The 21167-nt window shown below is 39.5% G+C and overlaps 1 protein-coding gene across 2 annotated transcripts in view; it reads left to right on the top strand.

The window, feature by feature from the left end:
- The window catches only part of POLQ (DNA polymerase theta), a 51530-nt gene extending 31007 nt beyond the window's left edge, over positions 1-20523 (top strand). For both annotated transcript variants that reach the window (XM_056494671.1, XM_056494666.1), the window contains exons 17-30: positions 651-794; positions 1392-1585; positions 2948-3188; positions 4282-4475; positions 6171-6308; positions 7623-7797; positions 8233-8365; positions 10788-10906; positions 11493-11677; positions 12018-12129; positions 13679-13803; positions 15272-15425; positions 17153-17268; positions 20068-20523. In XM_056494671.1, coding sequence (XP_056350646.1) covers positions 651-794; positions 1392-1585; positions 2948-3188; positions 4282-4475; positions 6171-6308; positions 7623-7797; positions 8233-8365; positions 10788-10906; positions 11493-11677; positions 12018-12129; positions 13679-13803; positions 15272-15425; positions 17153-17268; positions 20068-20181 — 2144 coding nt within the window. In that variant the 3' untranslated portion in view covers positions 20182-20523. The remainder of the gene's footprint in view (positions 1-650; positions 795-1391; positions 1586-2947; positions 3189-4281; positions 4476-6170; positions 6309-7622; positions 7798-8232; positions 8366-10787; positions 10907-11492; positions 11678-12017; positions 12130-13678; positions 13804-15271; positions 15426-17152; positions 17269-20067) is intronic.
- The last annotated feature ends 644 nt before the right edge of the window (positions 20524-21167 follow it).

Below are 21167 nucleotides of genomic sequence, written 5' to 3'. Positions count from 1 at the left end.
TTCCTCCTGTTCAGATTAAACCATCCATAAAGCATCCCTCCCAAATTCTGGCCTTTTGTAGCAACCTCTTCAAGAGTTGAGATAGAAGTGTAATCCTTCCTTCCACTTTAAAAAGTGTTTCACATTTGCCTGTCAAAAATCTATTTTGATAGTTATGAAATGTTGTTGTCTTTATGGCAATGTGATAGCAAAGAATCTGACTGCTTAATCTTGTCATTTTAAAGGAAGAATATGTTTAAAAAGCAGCAGCAAACTTCAGCATATGAATACTTCTGTGGGGAAAAAAAAGAAGCAATATTGCAACAACCCAGAGACTGATCTGAGTTTCACATGTGCTTGTACTAAACCAAGTTTATATATTTAAGATATTTGAAAATATTTAACCTTGGTTCAGAGAAGTCACAGAAGAATATTCAGATGCTCTCACGTACCAACAAGTTGCTAACACTTCATTGCTATGACCAAAGACCTATCAAGGAAATTCTTGGCACCAACTCTCCATTTTCTACTAACCGTAGCTCCTTTTCTTTACTGAGACTCGATAATATTCAATTTTAGGCTCAACTGTATGTATTTGTATTTTCAGGGTTCCAACTTTTCTGTATTTACAGATGCCATTTTATAATAGTAACTTAAAATTATTTCTTTAGTGAGTTCTCCGCAGTGGATGCAAGTTAAAGATGATGGATTTCCTGTCCAAGGATGCAAAGACGTCTTGGTAGTTGGACTGGCAGTGTGTTGGGGTGGAAAAGATGCCTACTATATCTCTTTGCAGCAGATCCAAGACCAGACTGGTAAGTGAGCAGACAGGCTCTGCTGGATTACTTGACACTGCATCTCAAAAAAGTTCCTTCAACAGATGAGGTTCTTGGAAGTGTTGTGATTGTCCTGACCCCAGCTCTGTTGTGTGGAGAAGTCATTTAGTAGTCTTAGGTGTTAAACAACCTTGGTTGCTGTGGACACAGCTACAGTACCGTGTACTAAGGTCAGATGATTGGCTCAGACACTGGACTGTTAGCAGGCATATGGCTAAAACATTTGCTCGCTCCCAGGTTCTTTTATCTAACTTGCTTTTCCCTTTCGATCTCTTCCAATTTTTGCTCTCCAAAACAAATCTAGTACTCAAATGCTGAACATAGCCCAATCTGTGCTAAATGACCTTGTGACCAGGATTTGATTGCTGGCTATCTTTTGTTTGTTAGTACAAACACTGCATATTGCTTTTGGGAGCCTTGTCTAGTTTGATACCAGTGCTATAGATGTATTGTTATTTGTTCATAGTTCAACTGTAGCTTTTGTGCTTTAGGTGGTTGCATTCTAGATATTAATCTTGCCTTTTTTTACCATGTAATGGGTTAAAATATGTCTTTTTCTTGTACTTCCTGCCTTAGAAATCAGTCTGAGTTTGGCACCACCACCTTTGGACCAAAACCTATCTGTGACAGAGAGATTGAACCATCTGCAGCTGTATCTGCAGAAGCCCAAGAAGCATCGCTCACTTATTATGTATGACTTCATTCAGCACTACAAAACTCTGCTGATGGCTTGTGGCATCTCTTTGGAAGGAAGTTTTGAGGACCCAAAGGTTTGCAGGATTAAGAAATTTCGCTTGGGTGAAACTGCTAGTTTAAGCACAACAGTGGAAAGACAGGAGTACCTTCTGGTACTTCTGTTATTTAGGTATAAATCTGTCGAAAGGTTTAGTGAAATTTTCTTTCAGTGGGCAATCTAGAACAGTATTTTGAGGACAGACACTTTGCTATGAATGTTCATAGTGCCTGCAAGAGAAACAGAGTTTCAGAGGTTAGCACATTATTTCATACCTCACTTGGCAGGGGAAATGAAGATAAATCTCTCCCCAGTCCCAGTAGACAGGACTTAACTCCTGTTTTGTTGCAGTAAGAAGCCTGGGTCTGAAATGTTTCAAGTAAAACGGTCAGGTTGTTTCTTCTGAGACCAAAAGACTGTAAGCAAAAGATTTAACCACCATGCCACTATTTTCTCAAAACAAAACAAAGTTTACATGGAATTTCAAAACGTTTAGGTACTAGTTTTGTAACTCACTTGAAACACTAGCTTGAGGTAAATACCTTGTTGCCCATGTAACAAAAAGCTCTGGATGCACAGAAAATCCTGTTGATTTTAAAAGCTTGCATTGCATATGGGCTGGACAGCTTCATGGCAATATTCAGCTCTGCAGGAAAGTAGATAAGATGTTCAACACAAGGACAAACATAGATTTTTTTCATAACAAGACATAGTTTTAGGATGAAATTGAAGAGCAGTAAAAGTATCTTTCCTTTCACTCTTCCATGTAATAGTCATACTCATGTTGGTTCATTTTAGTGATGCAATGAATATATACATACACCCTTCCCAACTCCATAAATATACATGTGGGTTTTTACTTCTGCTTGCTTGGCAGATGCAATGTAGGAATCTGTGTTTCATTCTGTTTTGACACAAGAAATTGAAATATACATGTAAATGAATTTGCTTTGAAGACAGGTGATTAAGCTCTACCTGTTCTGCAAAAGACAGGAGAGCTCAGCTTGGCTAATATTCTAGATCAATAGCAAGTTCTAATCTCAACAAAGTCATTTTTCAGGTTAGACATGTTTTGATTCTGATTTTTGTGTTTATTCCTTTTGAGTTAAGTATTAGTAAGTGAAAAGATACTTCAAGATGTGTTTATTTGGCACGGGATAAATTTTTCAAAAGTACAGAAATAACTTTTCATTCTCACTCAAGAATTAAGCTCTTCAGTGACTTAGGCCCTCCTGAATGTTTTTACTGAAATGATGTAACAAATTATTGCAGTTTCCCTGCCAAATGAAAAAAAAATAATATCCACTCTAACCTTGAATTAATGCCTGGTTAAATATTTTTGCATTGTGTTATGACTAAAAGGTACAAAAATTGTCTCATGGAGGTCTCTCTTTTTAAGGTTGCGTGTTGGCTGCTAGATTCTGGCTCCAAGGAATATACCCTTCACAGTATGGTGACCAATTTTCTCCCCAGTGAGCTGCCCCTCCTGGAAGGAGTGGGCACTGGCCAAGGAGTGCAGAGCCTGGGGCTGAGCGCCAGTAGAGAACAGTCTGGGCGGTACAGAGCAGCCATAGAGTCTGTGCTTATCTTCAATGTCATGGACCAGCTCCACAAGGAATTACAGAAGGAAAATTTGACAGGTAAAGAGACCTCCTCCTTCCCTTTGGGGGCAAAGATAGAGGGTAAATACAGCTGTCCTACCACAGGCTGAATGATCAGTGCAGAAGAGAGCTGGGTTTGGAAGTTCTTATCTAAATATATTCTCTCAAAATGTTCATTTGTTAAAAGAAAAGAGGGAAATTCTCTTGGAAGCATATATATTCTGAACAAAAAAAAAAAATTAAAATATAATCCTTATATCCCAAACCTCCACCAGTTCTAGTGGTTAAGGCTGTAGCAGAGTCTATTCTAAATCTCTAAATCAAGCAGATTTGTACCTCCCAAGTGAGTACCCTGGTCGTTCTGAGGAGGTTTTGGGTCTGTCTATGATTTCTCATGAGTGTTTTCAGAAGTTTTTGGATTTTCTTGTCAGAAGTAATTACCAAAATCCTCAAATGTTTTCTGAAGGAAACTTATTGCTCTTTGGCCTGCCCACATAGCATGATTTGTCATGTATGCATTGTGTCCATGAAACTCTTGTGATTCCATAGTGAATGATCCTATATATTTGCACTAATAATTGCTAGGTGCTTGTGCTGTTTTAAAACAAGCCATCAAAAAAACTCTCAAAAATATACCTATTGATGGTCATGATGATAGTTCCCCCTAAATTATATCCAGAGGCAAGGATTATGGTCCAATCCTGCTGAAGTATTTTATTGCAAATTTACCATATTATTTATGATTGTTACAGTTGAACCTTAGAACACTTTAAAAAGATGTGGGTGGTGGAATTAAAGTGTATCAAATTAGAAAGCCTTACATTAAGCATGTCTGCAATTTATAAAATGTTGATCTACAAAGAGGTGTATTTTTTCAAAAAAGAAATTGACAGAAGCTGCTTCCTTAAATACTTTTGTGGCAGGAAGTTCTGGAGCACTTCTTATTATCAAATATTTCTTATTCCAGAAAAAAAAAGTATTTAAATGAAATCTACAGTAAAAGATTTCAGTGGATCAGAACATTTTAGTATTTTCAAAACTGAGGATTCTCCTTTTTTTAAATTTAATGGATGTCTTTATCTGCAGTTGATCTGTTTTATAAAATATTTTCTTGGGTTTGCACTTACTACAGATGTATTTTCTAAAGTGGAGATGCCCACCCATTATTGTTTGGCTCTGCTGGAGCTGAATGGCATTGGTTTCAGCACAACAGCCTATGAAACCCAGAAACAGGTCATGCAGGCTAAACTGAGCCAGATTGAGACCAAGGCATATCAGCTGGCAGGGCACAGCTTCTCCTTGACCAGTCCTGATGACATTGCAGAGGTACGTGAGCATTGGGGTGGGAGGGGGAGAACTTCCCCAGAAGTTATCATCAAGAGACTTTGGCTAAAATAAGAAAAAAATTCTTCATGGGAAGAGTGAAGAAAAGACAAAATGCAAACCCAACTCTGCTGAGAGTTCATTTATCCTTACGCTCATTATGAGCTTGCTGCCTGCAAGAGAGGCTGTGTCTCTCCTGCTTGTTACTGATCATTCTGGTTTCTGCCAACTTTAGCAGAGATAAAGAAGGTAGAAGTGGAAATATGTATGTTGGAAATAAAAACCAAGTGAAAATAAGCATGTAGTTTGTATAGGACCTTGGCCTCTCAGGGTGCATGAGATGATCTGCCAGTCAAATGGCTTTTGGAGTTTTTTGGATGAATGGTACAGGACTGGAGAAGCTTTTTTGCAATGCCAGTGTCCAGCACACAAGATGTGATTTAGTGTCATGTAGTCTTAAGCCTAAGAAGAGTTGAGTTGTACTGAAAAGGATGCGTTGTTACCCTTGCCCCTGTACAGGCATGAACAAGGAGGAAAAACTGCTTTAAACGTTTTGAATCAACTACTGTCTGCTTTTAAGAACCTTTTAAGAACTGATATTTTTTAAAGTCTAAGAAACAGATTTCTATGTAAAATAGCAACTCTTTCATTCCTGAAGAATTTCACTTACATTTTTTAATGTACATTACATGGAATAATTAAAGTAAATTAAAATTGCTGTGCATAGTTTTCTCCCCATCTTCTTTTTTTTCTCCATATACTATTTTCTTGCTAAGGGGCTGTACTTTATATGGAAGTAGTAAAAATCTGCAAGCAGCTCTCAGTAAAAGAAATTCCACAGAAATATTTATTTTTGTTGCAAATGTAGAAATCTTGCTCAGTAACAGTAGTCTGAGTTAGAATTCCTGAAATAATGCTTGACTTCAGTTTCACTCTGCTTCATGTCTGAAATGCTGTTTTCTGAACTACAGAAGCTTGTATCTCATGTGGAAATTTATTATGAGTCATGTAAAGTATCTTGTATAAGTTAATGAAACTTTACCCTTCTAGTTTTATGTCACTGAAACTTCTGTGCTACATAAATGGGAGAAAAGCTTTCTGTTCCCTTCTGCCAGCTGTGAAATCAAAGACAATAGCTGCTAAGTAGTGTATAGTGTATGATGCTACATAGAAACATGAAGTGAAAAATTAAGAGCTATATTCTCTCTGTCATCAAATGAACATATACTTAATTTTCTGGTTTTTGTCAATTTGTTAGAAAAACTAATATTCTAAGTATTCTCTTAAAGGTATTTGTGACCACCTCTTTCTCTGCCATTCATATTGTTCTGAAGCCTACTCCCTGCTAACACTTCTTTTTTTTTCACATATGTTCTTCCCACTTTCAGTTATCTGAATATTTTATTACAGTTGATTGTCAGTAATAACCTCGCTTATTGGATGGAGTTAATTACCTTTTCTAAAAGCGTACCTCTGAATTTAAACTTAGAGTGTTCAGAAAATGAGATTTTAAATTGCATTTCGTAGTTAATTAAAATGAGGAGGAATGACTTTGATAGCCAGGATCTTTAATCAGCTTTTTAATTACCTGAAACATTTGTAACTTTGGCTGGAACAAGCTGTTTAAGTGCTCAGTTGCTTTTGTTTTCTCCTGGGAGTAGTGTGAGGAAACTGATTTGACATGCTGGCCTCTTTCAGGTGTTGTTCCTGGAGCTGAAGTTGCCACAAAATGGAGATGTGAAAGTCCAAGGGAACAAGAAAACCCTCGGTTATACCAGAAGAACAACTGCTAAAGGAAACAGGGTCAGGCTAAGCAAGCAGTTCAGTACAACCAAGGTAAAGTAAAATCTCTTTCTAGTCTGAAAGTAAATTTTAATTGCCTTTTGCTCCTCCAGTTACCACTGGAAATTCGAATTGTGTTCTACCTTCTCTGTTAGCAGTTAGTAACGCCTACTCTCCTGAAGCTTGAGTGCAGTGAGGACATGCCTATGAATAGCAGACTTCAATAAGAGTAAATCAGGCAGAATTTGATTTCCCAAATCACGTGCAAGACCAAAATAGCATTATAATTTTGTAAAGTGAGTTAGGAGAAGGATTTTTCCACATCAGCTTGAAAGATACTTAAATACCATGTTGACTAAATACAATGTTTTCTCTTCCTGCTGCTATCAAATCTGTATTTTTTCTTCAGATAATTTGTCTTCAAAATGGCTAATCTGATGGTTTATCAAATTTACTATATCTGAAGCTTGTATAATGTGAAGGCTATTGACATTCTTGCCAGTTGATAAATATTGTGGACCTGCATTAGTACCAACTGCTGCAGGCTAAAGGGTGCTCTTGCGGGACAAGTAAAATTAGCAGATATATATGTTCTTGTTTTAAGGACTCATTAATCTGTGTTGTTTTCCTAGTTTCCCCTTGTTCAGTGTAGTCTGTACTTGGGAGACAAATACTGATTTTTGGAACTCAGGTAACAGTGAAGATATTTGGTGCAGTGGTGGTGGAAGAGCAGAGAGCAAGAAGCAAAAGGAGGATTTCCTCCTTTTGTGATGTGGAGGGATGAGGCTGCAGCTGCCTGTGGCACACAAAAAAAATGTTATTTTTAAAAATGTTTGCATTCCACTGTCTTTTGAAAGTCTTGTTAGTCCCTTCATATTTCTGATTAAACTGAAAGGATTTGATTGCTAGTGATGAGCTTTGTCTTTCAAGGAGCGTGGTCAAGGGCTTCACTTGGTGTTCCTAGTGTACAGATAGGAGAGAGCAGGGAGGAAAATATGCAAGAAGATGGAGAAGCATTAACTCTGGACAAGAGGAGACAATGTAGGGAACCTTTGGCAAGTGATGCTTTATTTCATCATTTCAGGTGGCTTATTGGTTGGTGCAGATTAAGAGTGATGATGAGGGTGCAGAAGTCCAAAGAGAAGTGATTGTCTTCTCATGGGTAATAAAATTGCAGCTATGTCAGGTGATGCTTTGATTACCCAGATGTAGGTGGTATAAGTGGAGAGGATATAAATTTAATTTTAAGGCAGTGACACTGGAAGCTCACTGTAGGTGAAGGAGTCACTTTTCCCTGCAGAACTGCAAAAACTTTTAAAATAAGATTTAAAAGGCTGTTGATTAGTTGTATCCTTTTCTTCCCACAAGGATGTTTTGGAGAAATTAAAGGCACTTCACCCATTGCCAGGGCTGATACTGGAATGGAGGAGGATCAACAATGCCATTACTAAAGTGGTGTTTCCACTACAGAGGGAGAAACGATTGAATTCTGCACTGGGAATGGAAAGGATATATCCAATTGCACAGACTCACACAGCTACAGGTGAACAAATGTGTGCAAATGCCTTCAATCTTACTGATTTTTTTATCTTTTTGTATGTGGGTGCAGCTTTTCTAAGAGGAAAACATAGGAAATCAACCCGGTGCTCTGCTTCAACCAAACAAAGATACTGACATATACCTGCCTTAAGAAAACAGATGTGTTTAAAATAGCTTTTGTGTTTGCTGAGCAATATTATTACTTTCTTGCACATATTAACATGTAAATCTCTGATTCCAGAACAGGTTCTGGTTTTGGGAGTTTCTTATTAGTGATACAGAAATGGGGAACCATAACAAGGCCATCAATCACAAACTACTTTTCCTTTTTAAATTTTTTTTCAGTGGTTGTGTCTTCTCACTCTCCTGGCCATTGTATTTTGGAGATACAGTATGTGCAGCTGTATTGGACCTTGGTTCTGCTCTGTCTTTCTTTCAGGTCGAGTAACCTTCACAGAGCCAAATATTCAGAATGTGCCAAGAGATTTTGAGATCGAAATGCCAATGGTTGAAGAAAGCCCACCCTCCCAAGCCCATGGAAATGCTAATTCTTGTGCTGCTTTGGGGCTCAGGTAGTAGGATCTTGACAAAGCTTCTCTCTAATCTTAATGTGTTTGGGTTGTCAAATTTCTCTTTTCTGACTTCACCTGTGACTGCTGTCGTGTCAGTGTGACTTGTTATTTGGTGTTTCTCTTACAGGGGAATGAATACCTAAAAATCAGTCATACATGAAAGACATAATAATGCTAACAGCATGTGGTTTCATGTAGCTATTTGCTTTCTTTTTGATGTTCTGTATGAGATTAGTGTTACATTCACAGCTGTTGGATGGAAAGCCTGAGTGTGAAAATAACTAAACTGAATTTAGGATCTGGTTTGATTTGCTAAGAACTACTCTGAAAGAGGATAGAATATTGTAGAAGAAGCAGAAGAAAATTCATTTGTTTTATGCTGTGCAGCTCCCTTTGTAAGGGAACAGGGGTGAACACATTTTTCATTCTTTGTTAATAATTTCATTTGTGATACTGACCTGCAGAAACTACCAGGTAGCAGAGGAAGATTTCTATATTTGGTTTCCCTTAACCAGATACCCTGTCTTCTGTGATTCTACAATTCTACTTTGACAGCATTATGTAACAGTGCCTAAATAATTGTATGGAAGTCTATGAAACACAAAGGTCAATCTTTTAGCATCTCCCTTGTGAGCTTTGAGGCTTCCTGCTTAGTGGTGCTTTTCTGCCCTTACAGTTTCTCTTTCCATTCAGGTTCTTGTCCCAGTTGTGTCACCTGAGAGACTTTTCTAACCTTTTTTCCCCACATGTGAGAAACTGGAGAAGGTTTTTACTTCTTCTGTCTGGCGCCTGCTAAACACCATGTATTTAACAACCTTGTGCCTTGGGAAGGGAACTCAGGAGTAGAAGGATCTTGTCCATATCTCCTCAGAAGAACCCGGCGTAGCCATGGAGACAGGAATGTCGTTCTGAGATAAAGCTGTCGCAATGCTCAGGCTAGCAGCAGCTTTTCAGGGTGACTGGGGACTGTGCTGGTTTCTTGCAATTCTTCCTGTAGAGAAGAGCCCATCAAAGGACTGCAGCACCTGCCAGACTTTGAGATGTCTGTTTCTCAGGCTAACTTTTCCTGCATGTTCCTGCATTCCTTAGTTAAGCAGCCACTTTGTTAGGAAGGTGGGCTATCTTAAAGGCACAGAAATTACTGCTGGTGCAAAAGAAATTGCCATCCAGCCAAGTCTGATTGGCCTTCCACACTTTGGTCCAAACTGTATATTATTTTACTGACTACTATTGCTACTTTTTCCTCCTGTTGTAAGAAGCTTCTGACCAAAGGAGTGCAGCTAAATTAGGTCATGGTATAAAGCCTTTACTCATTTAATAAACTGAGAACCTATGCTGAACAGTGTGATTTTTCTGCAGTAGTCAGACATGCAATTGTCCTTCACCTTTATTTCTTTTGAAAATTTATTTCTGTGATTTTTGTGCTTTCATCTCATTGATCCCTACCATTCCTGAAAAGCCAATATTTAAGAAGAAAAGGAAGTGCACAAGGGTGAGCATGATGTTTTTTCTGTGCTCTGCTGAAACTAGTTTTGATCTTAGAGATACCTTTTCATTTTGATAAAGAATTTATTCAGATCCCTGATCCAGACATCCAGAACTTATAAAGGCTTTTTGCCTTCCATGGAAGAGCCCACTGGACTGTCTGGTAGACTGGTGCTGATGGGAGAATGTGATGTTAATCACATCAGAATGTCAGAGCTGTGCACTGTTCAGTGGAATCGCTCATGGATACAATTCCATGACTTGGTGGGACAGGAGACCTAAGCCAGCCCTGAGAGGATGCAGAGCATATAGATGACACTGTAAGCTTTTGGCCACTCAGAAAAGAAAATTGAGCAGCTTTGGGTCAATTTTTCCCTCAGTCTTTAGGGAGGAAACATGCAGTGTGTTATGAGCACCTCTTCTGCAATTTCTGCTGTTTTTACAGTCTTACTTGTGAATGTGTGTGTGTGTGTGCAGTAATGAGGGTGATGCTGGGGAGGGGGGAATTTTTCTGCCTCTGGGCTGTTGTATGCATTCAGGAGAATGATGTTGAGACACTCGGCAGTCAAGGTGGAGTGTTGAATATTTAGGATTCCTGTGACTCTCTTGTCTTTCTGGAATAAGCTTATCACAGATCTTACTGTGTGGCCATTCATCTTACCTGTTTTAGAGCAGAATTATCCAATTTCTCAACTGAATCCTGAATATACTAGGAAGATTTATTCCTAAATCTTTTTGGAATCAATAAATCCCTTTCAGGTGTTTATGTAGTCTCTGTCCAGTTCCTCTGTGGTCAAATTTGGGTATGGATTGTCCAGAAAAATGGAATAGCAGCCAATATCTCACTTGGTTTCACTGATCTGTTGTGATAAAAATGATTATTCATCTCTTGGTATTTTAGAAATTGGTGAAGGGCAGTTATTTTTTTTCTCTACAGATGCAGAAAGCGTTCCAGTATTTTGCCTAATGGGCTAAAGGTTCAAGCTGCAAACAGATCTGAAGAAAGACGGGTACCATTTTCTGTTAGCATGAGGCATGCTTTTGTTCCTTTCCCAGGTAATGCCCAGGTCATGCTCTGGAATTGTTAAGTATATGGTTACCAAAAAATCCTAGATACAATGAAGGTTTAAGAAAGAATTGATAACAGTATACATTTGTCTAAGCAGCCTACTTGGGAAACTAGTGCAGTAGTTAGCATGCCTTCAAAATTATTCACACAACTGTAAAAGAGAGAGATTCAGTCGGGCAAAGTATTCAAATGCTATCATTCACATGTTCACACTTTCATTTTCTCTTTAAGAATGTGTTCTTTAAAGAGGTAGCCAAGGCTTTTAATATGCCAGTTGTACTCTACCTAGTGCTCTTTCTATCCAAATGTCAGTTCTCACATTGCCTGCTCTGCCTTAGACACCTGAACAGATACTTGTTTATGTGATTTTGATGGATTCTAAATGTGACTAGATGTAGAGCAGGCAAGTCTGAGCATTGGGGAAACAGGCAAGAATTTGTCTTGATAGAAATTGCTGTGAAAAACTCTCAGAGCAGAAGATAAAGAATGGGTTCAGTCCTTCTTGTTGCCAAGCTGGATGGTATATCGGAGTAATTTTTGAAATAAGGCTGTCTGATAACTTCTTGATTTCAGGTGGCTTAATCTTGGCTGCTGATTACTCTCAGCTGGAACTGAGGATCCTTGCTCATTTGTCTTGCGACTGTCGCCTCATCCAAGCTTTGAATGGTGGTACTGATGTCTTTAAGAGCATTGCAGCAGAATGGAAAATGATTGATCCCAAAGCCGTTGGAGACAGGACCAGGCAACAAGCTAAGCAGGTAAGTTTAGGAAAAAAAGTCAATAGCAGCTTTCTGGGCAGGAAGGTTCAGTGTTCAACACATTGTAATATGCTTTTCTGTTTGAATTCGGCCATGATTGTTCAGTAGTTTTGTCTGTCCTCCCTCTCTCAGTACGCTGCAACTAGAGGTGTCAGGGTTTTGGGGGATGAGGGCAGAGAAAAACAGCATGAATGGCTTGGACTCAGAGTGGGTCTCTCTTCTTGAATACTTGCCCTTGTTTCCATACACTTATCTTCCAGTGAATCACATTTTGTTTTGCCTCTGCTTTCTCTGCATGGCTGACCAAACGGTTGCAATTCTTCACCCTTTCCTCTGGCAGATTTGCTATGGAATCATCTATGGAATAGGAGCAAAATCTTTAGGCGAGCAGATGGGGATTGATGAAAATGAAGCTGCCAATTATATTGAGTCCTTCAAATCAAGATACACAGGTTTGGATATGGCTGTTTGGGAGCTGGGTGGTGGTGGTTGTTTTTAATCCCTTCTCTCCATGTCTCTTCAAATCCTAAATTTGTCTCAACCTACTACTTGTATCTCTTGAAAGCATTTTTCATTTTGCAAATGTCCAGTGCATGAATGCAGCAGTTTGATACTCTGTAATGTTTTACTCTACTCTCTGGTTTTATTAACCTTTAAGACTTTATTCTTCACTTATTACAATAATATTTTTGTTATATTAATCAATAAGCCCTGAGGAGTAATTCTAAAGCTCTTAAGTTCCTGAATGAGAATGCTTTTCTTTATTAAAACATAAGCTTCAAATAATGTGCTGTGACAACTTTAGACCATGCTTCTTATAATTTTTAAATATAGCCATTTCTTTCTTGTGTTTTTGTCTTCTGCTTTCGTGATGTTTTAAACCATTTTACATATTACCCTTTAATTTATACCCAGCTGCTCAGAGTAGCTCTCCCATGTTCTGTAAAAAGACATGTTTCTGTTTCTAAGAAGCATGTTAATTTTTAGGAAAGCTGCAGAGAGAGCTGCAATCAGAAAAAGAATGGAGGGCAAATGGGACAAGAGGCAGCTAGATCTAATCATAGGACTTGAAAATGAGCTGGAAAATTGTGTTCTGAAGATTTTGGGTTTGTTTCTTTAGGAGACACATGCAGAGAAATGGTTTTCTGTTAAGATTCTCTTTAGTCTCCATTAATTTCTGAATAGTCCTTTATGACTGTTAGGAATGACTTCCTTCTTCCTCTCTCTTGGTACATGTGTGTGCATACAAAGTGCAGTGTACCTTATATTATAACTTTGCTTCTCATGGATTTTCACTTGCTGTGTGTTGCCAGGCTGACTGCTAAATGACATACCTATTGAATTGACTTATGCTGTCAGTCTTGATTTTGAATGTTGCATTTTGTATTGTGAAAACATGGAAGGAAACTATCTGAAGTTAACTTTTCCCACTTTAGTACAGTTGTTACCTGAACTTGCAGTGCAAGTTCACTCTTCCCTGTCTCACCTTTCTTTGACCTAAGTTTCTTTTTAACACTCCTGGCAGATTTGCTCCTTCCCTTGCAAAGTACAGGTGGATGATTTTCTTTCATCCTAGAATTTGAAGGGACACAGCCTGAAGTCAGGCAGCATGAGGCATCAAAGGCTCTGGCTTCTGCTTTCAGTTTGCTTCCTCCCTACTACTTGTCTGTCCAGTGCTGGTCCAGGTTCTGACCTCTCCATTATCAATAACACACATATGACCCTCTGTGCCGGGGCACTGTGCAGGATGGACTTCCCACCTCCTTGTGCACAGCCAGATATCCTGGCACTGTGCACTCTCTTCCACCTCAAAAGTCCTAAAAGGTTGTGCAGCAGAACTGAATGAGTGATTGTGTGCCTTTGTCCACTGTTGGGGTCTGGGAAATTTAAAGGATTTCCTCTTTGCTGCTTGGGTGCCCCAGACTGCTTTCAGTGACCCCATTGAGAAGTCAGTACAGAACATCAGCTGTATTACAAAAAACTTTCTCTCTCCTTTCACAGGGGTTCAGAAATTCTTGAGGGAGACAGTCCAGAGCTGCAGAAGGGATGGGTTTGTACAGACCATCCTGGGGAGACGGCGATACCTGCCAGCTATCAAAGACCCAAATCCCTACAGTAAAGCTCATGTATGTTGAGTGCTGTGCATTTCTAATTTTTTTTTTTTGTTTTAGTTTTAAAATACCAGATTTCTTTGCGTAGCTAAAAAAAAAAAAAACCTGTCTGCAGTTTTACAAGGTTTGTGAGCCATCTTAGTCATGACCTTTCAATTCTTGTTTAGTTCATTGGTCCCTCAGTCATTCTCTGAATAACAGAGCTTTTGTCATGAACTGTTTGATGTAAGCCTTCCGTGGCTGGGCGTGCAGCTGTCATCACTGTGTTAACGTCACTTCAGAACTCCCACGTTGGAGCTGGAGTGAGTAATTCATTGAAATCAATGGACATGATTTGAAAAAGCGTCCACATAGGGGTGGACTTTAACTCTTCAGGTTGAGTTGCTGTCACTCAGCAGTCTTTGTATGTTACATGCTGTCAGCACTTGAACAAGGAAGGGAATTTAAGGCCTATGTTTTTGGGTATTTGTTCCTTTTCATATTTTCCCTGAAAGGAAAATTTCTTTAACTTCTTAGATAAATATTTACTCTAGAACACACATTTGCACTAGCAGATTTTTTTTTTCCTAGGTAATTTTGGACACTTCTGCCATAGACTTTACTTCAGTAGGAGTAAATTGACTCCCTAGGAAAACATTATACTTCTCAGTAGGAAGCTGGCTCAGGTTGTGTGGAATTAAAGACTGGAGTGGAAGAGGGAGCAAGTGGGGGAGTTTGTACTCTGAATAGTTGACAGGGAAACAAGGAGGCTTTCAAAAAACTTTTGAAAATAATGGACAATTTGATCTGAAAAATACTTCAGCAGGAAGCTTTGTAGGTGCATCTTCTGTTCAAATTTGATTTAGTCTTTAAAATCATATTAAAGATCAGTTAATGACTTATCTTCACTTTCATTTTAGCATCCTTGTAGTTCTTTTCACATGTTTCAGCTCTAAGCAAAGAAAAAAGAGACTTTGAATACAGTTTTCTTGTCTGAGGAGGGGATTAGTGGTAAAGTTGCTTGTGTTGAAAAAAAAAGGTGGTCTGTGTTTTAGCACAGCTGTAGTGCTCTGGCAGTTCAGGATTTAGTGTGGCAGACCTGATTGTTAGTCCATGAAGTCCAGTTTCTTGCCTTTGGTTGTCCATCCCTTATGGCTTTGAAGACAGGCAGAAGTGTCTTGTGGTGCTTAGATTAACAGATTTTTCCTCTTCCCTTGAGACTGTTACCATGGGTATATGCTTCTCCTTGTGGATTGCCACTCTTGCAGATTATTACACTTATATTCATTAATTTTAAATTTTTGGAATTTTCTCAGGAGCCTGTAGAAATTTTGTGTCCATAATGTGTTGTCTTTCTCTCAGTCAGATAGAAAAAGCTCTTTATTTGGAATTTTTATTCTGTGTATATTTGGCCATGTATTTATTATTTTTAGTTAAGTACATTTGACATGTTGGATTTGATTTTTTTTGGGGGTGAGATTTGAGAACAACTCTCTCTGTTCAGGCAGAGCGCCAGGCTGTGAATACAACTGTTCAGGGATCTGCTGCAGATATTGTCAAAACAGCCACTGTGAATATTCAGAGACGCCTGGAAGCTTTCTCTTCTGTGATCAAGTCCCATGGTCATCTGGAGAGCAACTTCCCAAGAGAGAAGACTGGTATGGTTGCCTCTTCTTTGCACACTGGAGCAAGATTTTCAGTGTTACAAATGTAAATTTAAAAAAAAAACAAAAAAACCAACCTGAAAAAAGTTAGTGCCTTTGGGCCTAGTGATGGGAGAAGTTTTATTTCCTGACAGTGGTAAATCTGTGTTTAAGGGACAAAAAAGTCATCAGGAAGGAGGAGGAAGAATGCTCAACAAACTAAAGCCAATGTGACCAGAACAGAGACTCCCAATTACTTCGGAGAAGATCTTGCAAGGGTTGGTAGCGAGAGTTCGTGTGCTATGGTCTGTGATGGCACCACAGATTTGTTCAGAAGTGGGAAGGAGGTACTGAGCAGATACTGTGGCTTCAGAGGCAGTGAAAAAGTGGAGTGGGATGACTTCTGGTTCTAAAAATACATTTTTTGGTTAGAATTAAGTCTGGAATTTGTTGGTTGGAATTTGACGTAGAGAGGCTTCACAAGAGTGTTACATGAAGCATGTATCAGCATAAATTTTTTCAGGCTGTAGATAGCAAAGCTGTGCTGGGGTATTCATTCCCAGAGGAATGCCACAAAGACTTTTTTTAGCTTAATGTAGATGTTTTGTTCATCAGTTGTATTTTAGAAAGAAATGGAGAGCTTTATTTCTTTGATAGTTCTTATGCTTCAATTGAAACATGAAGCTGTCTTATAATGAAGAGTCTGTTGTGGAAATGAAATAATTAATTGCCAAACCTCTAAAAATGTGTCAGGGAGTTTATTTTGGAGAGACCAGATTCAGAGGTTAGCTATGAGTAGAAGGCATGTGCTTGGCAGAGCTTCCCACCCCTCCTAGGAGCAGAAGATACTGACCTTTGGCCACTGTAATCGTAGGGAGGTGGGTAGGTGCATTTGTGACAGTTTTCCCCTGCTCTGCTACTGAGTGTTACAAGAACTGGAAGGCATTCTTTTTCAGCAAGCCTGTGCCGTCAGAGGAGCATGCTGTATCATGTGGCTGCTTCAACATTGCTGCTTCAGTGTGAGGCTTGTGTGAGGAACTGATGATGGCTTGAAACCCTTTCTGTGAACAGAAGTCCTCCTGTTAGCTAACCTGAGAAATAAATAACTTCTGAGTCTCTGTGTGTGAGGTTGTGTTTGTTTATTTTAGAACATCCACAGCTTTTACCAGGGAAGGGTTCCTTTGACTTTTTGTCAGGGAAGGCCCACCAGGATCTTGATTTTGTCAGCTGATTACTTGTTTATTCAGTAACTGCTCTTTTTTTCCTTCCTCATTTCTACTCAGGAGCTACAGTTTCAGAAACTGCATTTTGCAGGTGGCTGACTGCTTTCTTAAACTAGCCATTAAAATATTTCTAGAAGAAAAGCAGAATCCTAATTCATTGCCAGAGAGAATGTTGTGAACCAGCTTCTGATTAAACTTTGCACGATTTTCTTTAAAATTTACTTTCAAAACAGATGGTTCTGGAGACACAACTTCTGTTGCTTCTGTTCTGATTCATATCTTTATAATGTAAGGCTGAAATGTATAAATCTAAAATATTTTCATTAACATTTTTTGCCTCAATAGCTGTGCAAATATTGATCGAATAGCCAGGATTTGTGATTTTTGTTTGTAGGCATGAGCTTTTTTCAATGTCCTTGTGTTCTTTTTTTCAACATTAGGAATGTGCAAAGGTTTTTGATACAAGAAACACACTTTTGTGTGATGGTGCCTAACAAACTCTGCTCTTCACCTGTGTAGGAAGGCTGTTGAGGAGGAGAAACACAGGGATGTTACATCCCATCAAGGGAGGCTTCTTCATCCTCCAGCTGCACGATGAGCTGCTCTATGAAGTTGCAGAGGACGATGTCATCCAGGTACAGCCCTGCAGTTCCTCTTTCAGCTCTACTGCGTTACTGTATTTCAAACAAGCCTCTCCTCTAGGAGCTCACATTCTCTTCCCTGGATCCCCCCTCCCTGGGTGCTGAAAGGTCTGTGAAAATAAAGTGAAAAAACATTTTTGCATGCTTGATCCCTTGATTTTTGGATTCAAGCCATCCCCATGGCTGAAGTTCTTTTTCAGAGTGTGCTATGTTGTTTGTAACAGCAGTTCTTCTCTGTGAGGCTTGATGAGCCAAGTTGGGTTAGTATTGTTGACAGGTGTAGGGGGAAATATTTCCTCATCTGGAGGTATTTTTGCCTCCCTGCTTATACTTTGGTGCCTAACACAGAACATGTATTACAACAGCTGTGGTTTGTACTCCCTTCAGGGAAAGGAGGATTCAATCCTTTTGGTACTCATTTCCTCCTTCCCTACTTCTTCCTGGTAGGAGCATTGTGGTGCTGGTTGGCAGCAGGGCAGGTACAAGGAATGTTCTGTGGTTTTTAAGTGCCCTTAATGTCTCTGTGTGTGTGTGCTCTTCCTCCCTGAAGGCACTCCTGGACCTGGGCACAGAAGAGTCTGTGTGGCAGCTCTCAGGGGCAGGTGTTTGAGCTGGATGTTGGCAGCTTAGTGTTTCCTAAGTCCTGAGCACAAACACAGGGAGGCTCCCAGGCCATGCTTCCATATCTTGGGGTCCCTTTCTTCTACTTCTGCATGGGCTCATCACTAATGACAAAAGCTCCTCTCCTGATGGCAAGCAGTAACTCCTAATCTGACAGAGCTTTCAGCAGTGCTGGCTGGCCTGAGCATGCATGTATCTATTAATAAATATGCACTAATAAAAATATGAAGAATATAAATGAGTATATTTATTAATAATATTGATACATTCATGTAAATTAAAACAAAGGGTTTGATATTTTTGTCTTGAGTCTCAGCTTGAGCTTTTTCTCATTTTGCCAGCTTTGTTCAGACATCTGCTGCTTCAATCTAGGAAGTCTGCTTTTGAGACGAAAAGGCTCCTAATATTCTTCCTGTAGAAGACTGAAATCCCCTGAGCATAGGCCTTAAAGTCTTTAGATACTGACTCCAATTTATCATGGTGTTCCTAGGAGAACTGGAGACAAGCAAATGGATTTGCTTATTATTTATTGTATTCTATTTATTTCATTAACTACCTCAACTTCAAGAGCAATTATTACCAGGTTTTCTAACTTCCTTCAGATATATTTCTCCCTAGATTTTTCTGGGCAGTTGATTAAACTAGCAGGTTTTCCTGTCTCACCTGCAGCACAGCTGCTGTACCTCATTCCAGGTGCAGCAGACCTAGTCCGATTTTCTTTGCTGGTGCCATGTGCTGGACTTGTGACCATTCTCAGAGAATCTCCTTCTGTATGGTTCATGTTTCTTTTGATCTGCTGGGCCCCAAACTTGATCAAGGCTGGAGTGGTTTGAATAGAGTGGAAAATTGATTTGTGTGTTATGCAAGTAACATTTTCTATGCTCCAGAATTTCATTTTCTTATTTTCTTACAGCAGTGTGCCTTGCTTAGGCCCTGTTCAGTTTTTAATCTCTGACAACCCATTTTTTTTTTCCTGCCTAGGCAGTTATTTTTCATCCTGTTTTTGAATAGTAGATTATTGTTCTAATTCTCTACCCTGCTTCTTTCTAGTCTGTACTCATCTGTGCTGAATTACATCCTATTTCAAAGCATTTTTCTAGGTTATAAAGATCATTTTGAAATGCAGTATGCAGGGGCATAGTTCATGCTGTTGTAACAACTTGTGCTCTGATCTCCTCAAATCCCCTCCTCCATTCCCCAGCAAAAACGATGGAGGAATTTCTATGGTGGCTACCTGGGAGGAAATTATGAAAACACATGGAAGGGTCAGACAGATTGAATAGCTCCTCTGCTGCCAGGGTGGCTTCTAGCTGAGCTGAGGAATCATTGTAACTCCAAAGCCTCTTTTCACTCTGCTGTGGAGAGGTTCGTGGGATAGGTGTGGATTGAAAGATTAATTCAAATAAGCAATCCCAGACAGGCTGGATTTTGCATAGGACTTGGGGGAGGAAAGGGAATACCTTTGCCCAGGGCAGATTTTTACAGTCAGGAGAAAAAGAAATCCAGTCTCTTGTAATCCAAACAGCTGCAGAAAGGAATAATTTCTGTTCTCCTAACTGTGAATTTAAATGAATGTTTTCTTAAGAATACTTTTGGAGAACAGAGAACAATTACCTCGTCTGTTTACTAGAGGGCAGGAGTTGCCTTAAATAAATAGTTAGGGGGAACCTGGCAGTATTTGTAGCACCCACATGGTATGTGACCTGCTTTCTGAGAGGTTTATAATTTGTGTTTCACAGAGTGCTTTTCAAGCTGCTACAACACAGAGGAGCCACCGTTCTTTGCTTCTGGCAAATTTGTTTTGTTTCTTGCTTTCGGTACCTTGAAGTTTTCAGAACAGACTCCACGAAACACTTAAGAATTATGCAGCTGAGTGAAAGACGAGACTCTTCAGGACACCCAAGTGTTTAACAGAAAGTTAATCTTGGCTCCTTTTTTGAGTAGTCTTAAACACTGCATAACCAGTCTCAGCTCTGTGTTGCATAAAATCTCACTGGCTTTATACAGTTTCTCCATTCCAAAACACTAGTTTAGTTGCATTCCCATTGGTAGTAAGTCAGTGCAAATAAATGCAGGATAGGAATTCCAGGTGTCTGTCTGCCCCAGCTATTGACAGAAACCCAGAGCATTGAAGCTATGTGTGTGTGTGTGATGCCTGATGTTTTCTCCTAGGTTGCTCAGATTGTGAGACATGAGATGGAAAACGCCATCAAGCTCTCAGTGAAACTGAATGTTAAAGTGAAAATTGGCCCCAGCTGGGGAGACCTGCAGGACCTGGAGCTGTGACAATGCTGTGTGACTTTCCCATGCATGGAAAGGCAGAAGGCACCATAGACTGGGCAGGGCAAGGGCCTGTGATCACCTGCTGGCAGCGTGACCCTCCTGTACTGTGTTTTTACTGGCAAGGTACACTAAGCTGCCTTCTGAAACATGTGGTGGAAGCTAGTATGAACTCAACGAGCACTGAAACGTGTTTACAGAACTGTGAAATTATTAATTGTTAAAAGAAGGATATTTAAATGAATTCTGTTAAAGTGTGCTTGATCTTGTACAAACCCCCAAAGCTTAATGAATTTATTACGTATGAAATGAGCTGGATTATATTATTAAAACAAGATGCAAACATAATTTGGCAGTGCCTGTGTATAATGTTCTAGGGCAAAAAAAGTCATTGTGATTGCACTTGATGTAGAATTTTGCAGGCGTCTGCCAGGATTATCTTTTACTGGATTCTGCTGATGACACTCAGGTGCTGAAGTGGCTTTGCAGTTGGCTGGATTTCTCACTGAGCAGCTGTGCAGCGTTCACAGTGAGTGGAACCCGTGCTTGGTTTGCCTCTGACTTTTAAAAAAGCATTTTGGTGACTGACTGTTGTAATTAATCCTACTGCTACCTTAGGGATATTGTCTAGAGTCTCTTAGAGTTAATATAAAATCACCAGCAGAAAAATTTTAAAGGATGAAGCTCAATGCATTGGTTGAAAACTTCATGGCAATGCAAATTTTTGTGAAGAAGAAAACTATCTCAGTCTGGCCAGCGGACATGGCGGCCTTGCTGGTGTTTGAGGTCTAGTGTGTTTGAGAGGAGTTGTTACACTGTGGTGGGTGACCTGCGGCTCTTCATTCAGAGACTGTTCTCCTAAGGAAGCCTCACACTTGCCTGTTGGCAGCCCCACTAAAATCTCATCAGATTTCCCTCATTCTTTGCCTCAGTGTCTTTGGCTCTGATGTTATGATCATGCAAAAAGTTTTCCTGGGAGTTTGAGCTCATCA

Source organism: Oenanthe melanoleuca, chromosome 1 (assembly GCF_029582105.1).
Source record: "Oenanthe melanoleuca isolate GR-GAL-2019-014 chromosome 1, OMel1.0, whole genome shotgun sequence".
Classification (NCBI taxonomy): Eukaryota; Metazoa; Chordata; class Aves; order Passeriformes; family Muscicapidae; genus Oenanthe; species Oenanthe melanoleuca.
Note: the sequence above shows the minus strand (reverse complement) of the source record. Positions and strands in the feature narration are given on the sequence as shown.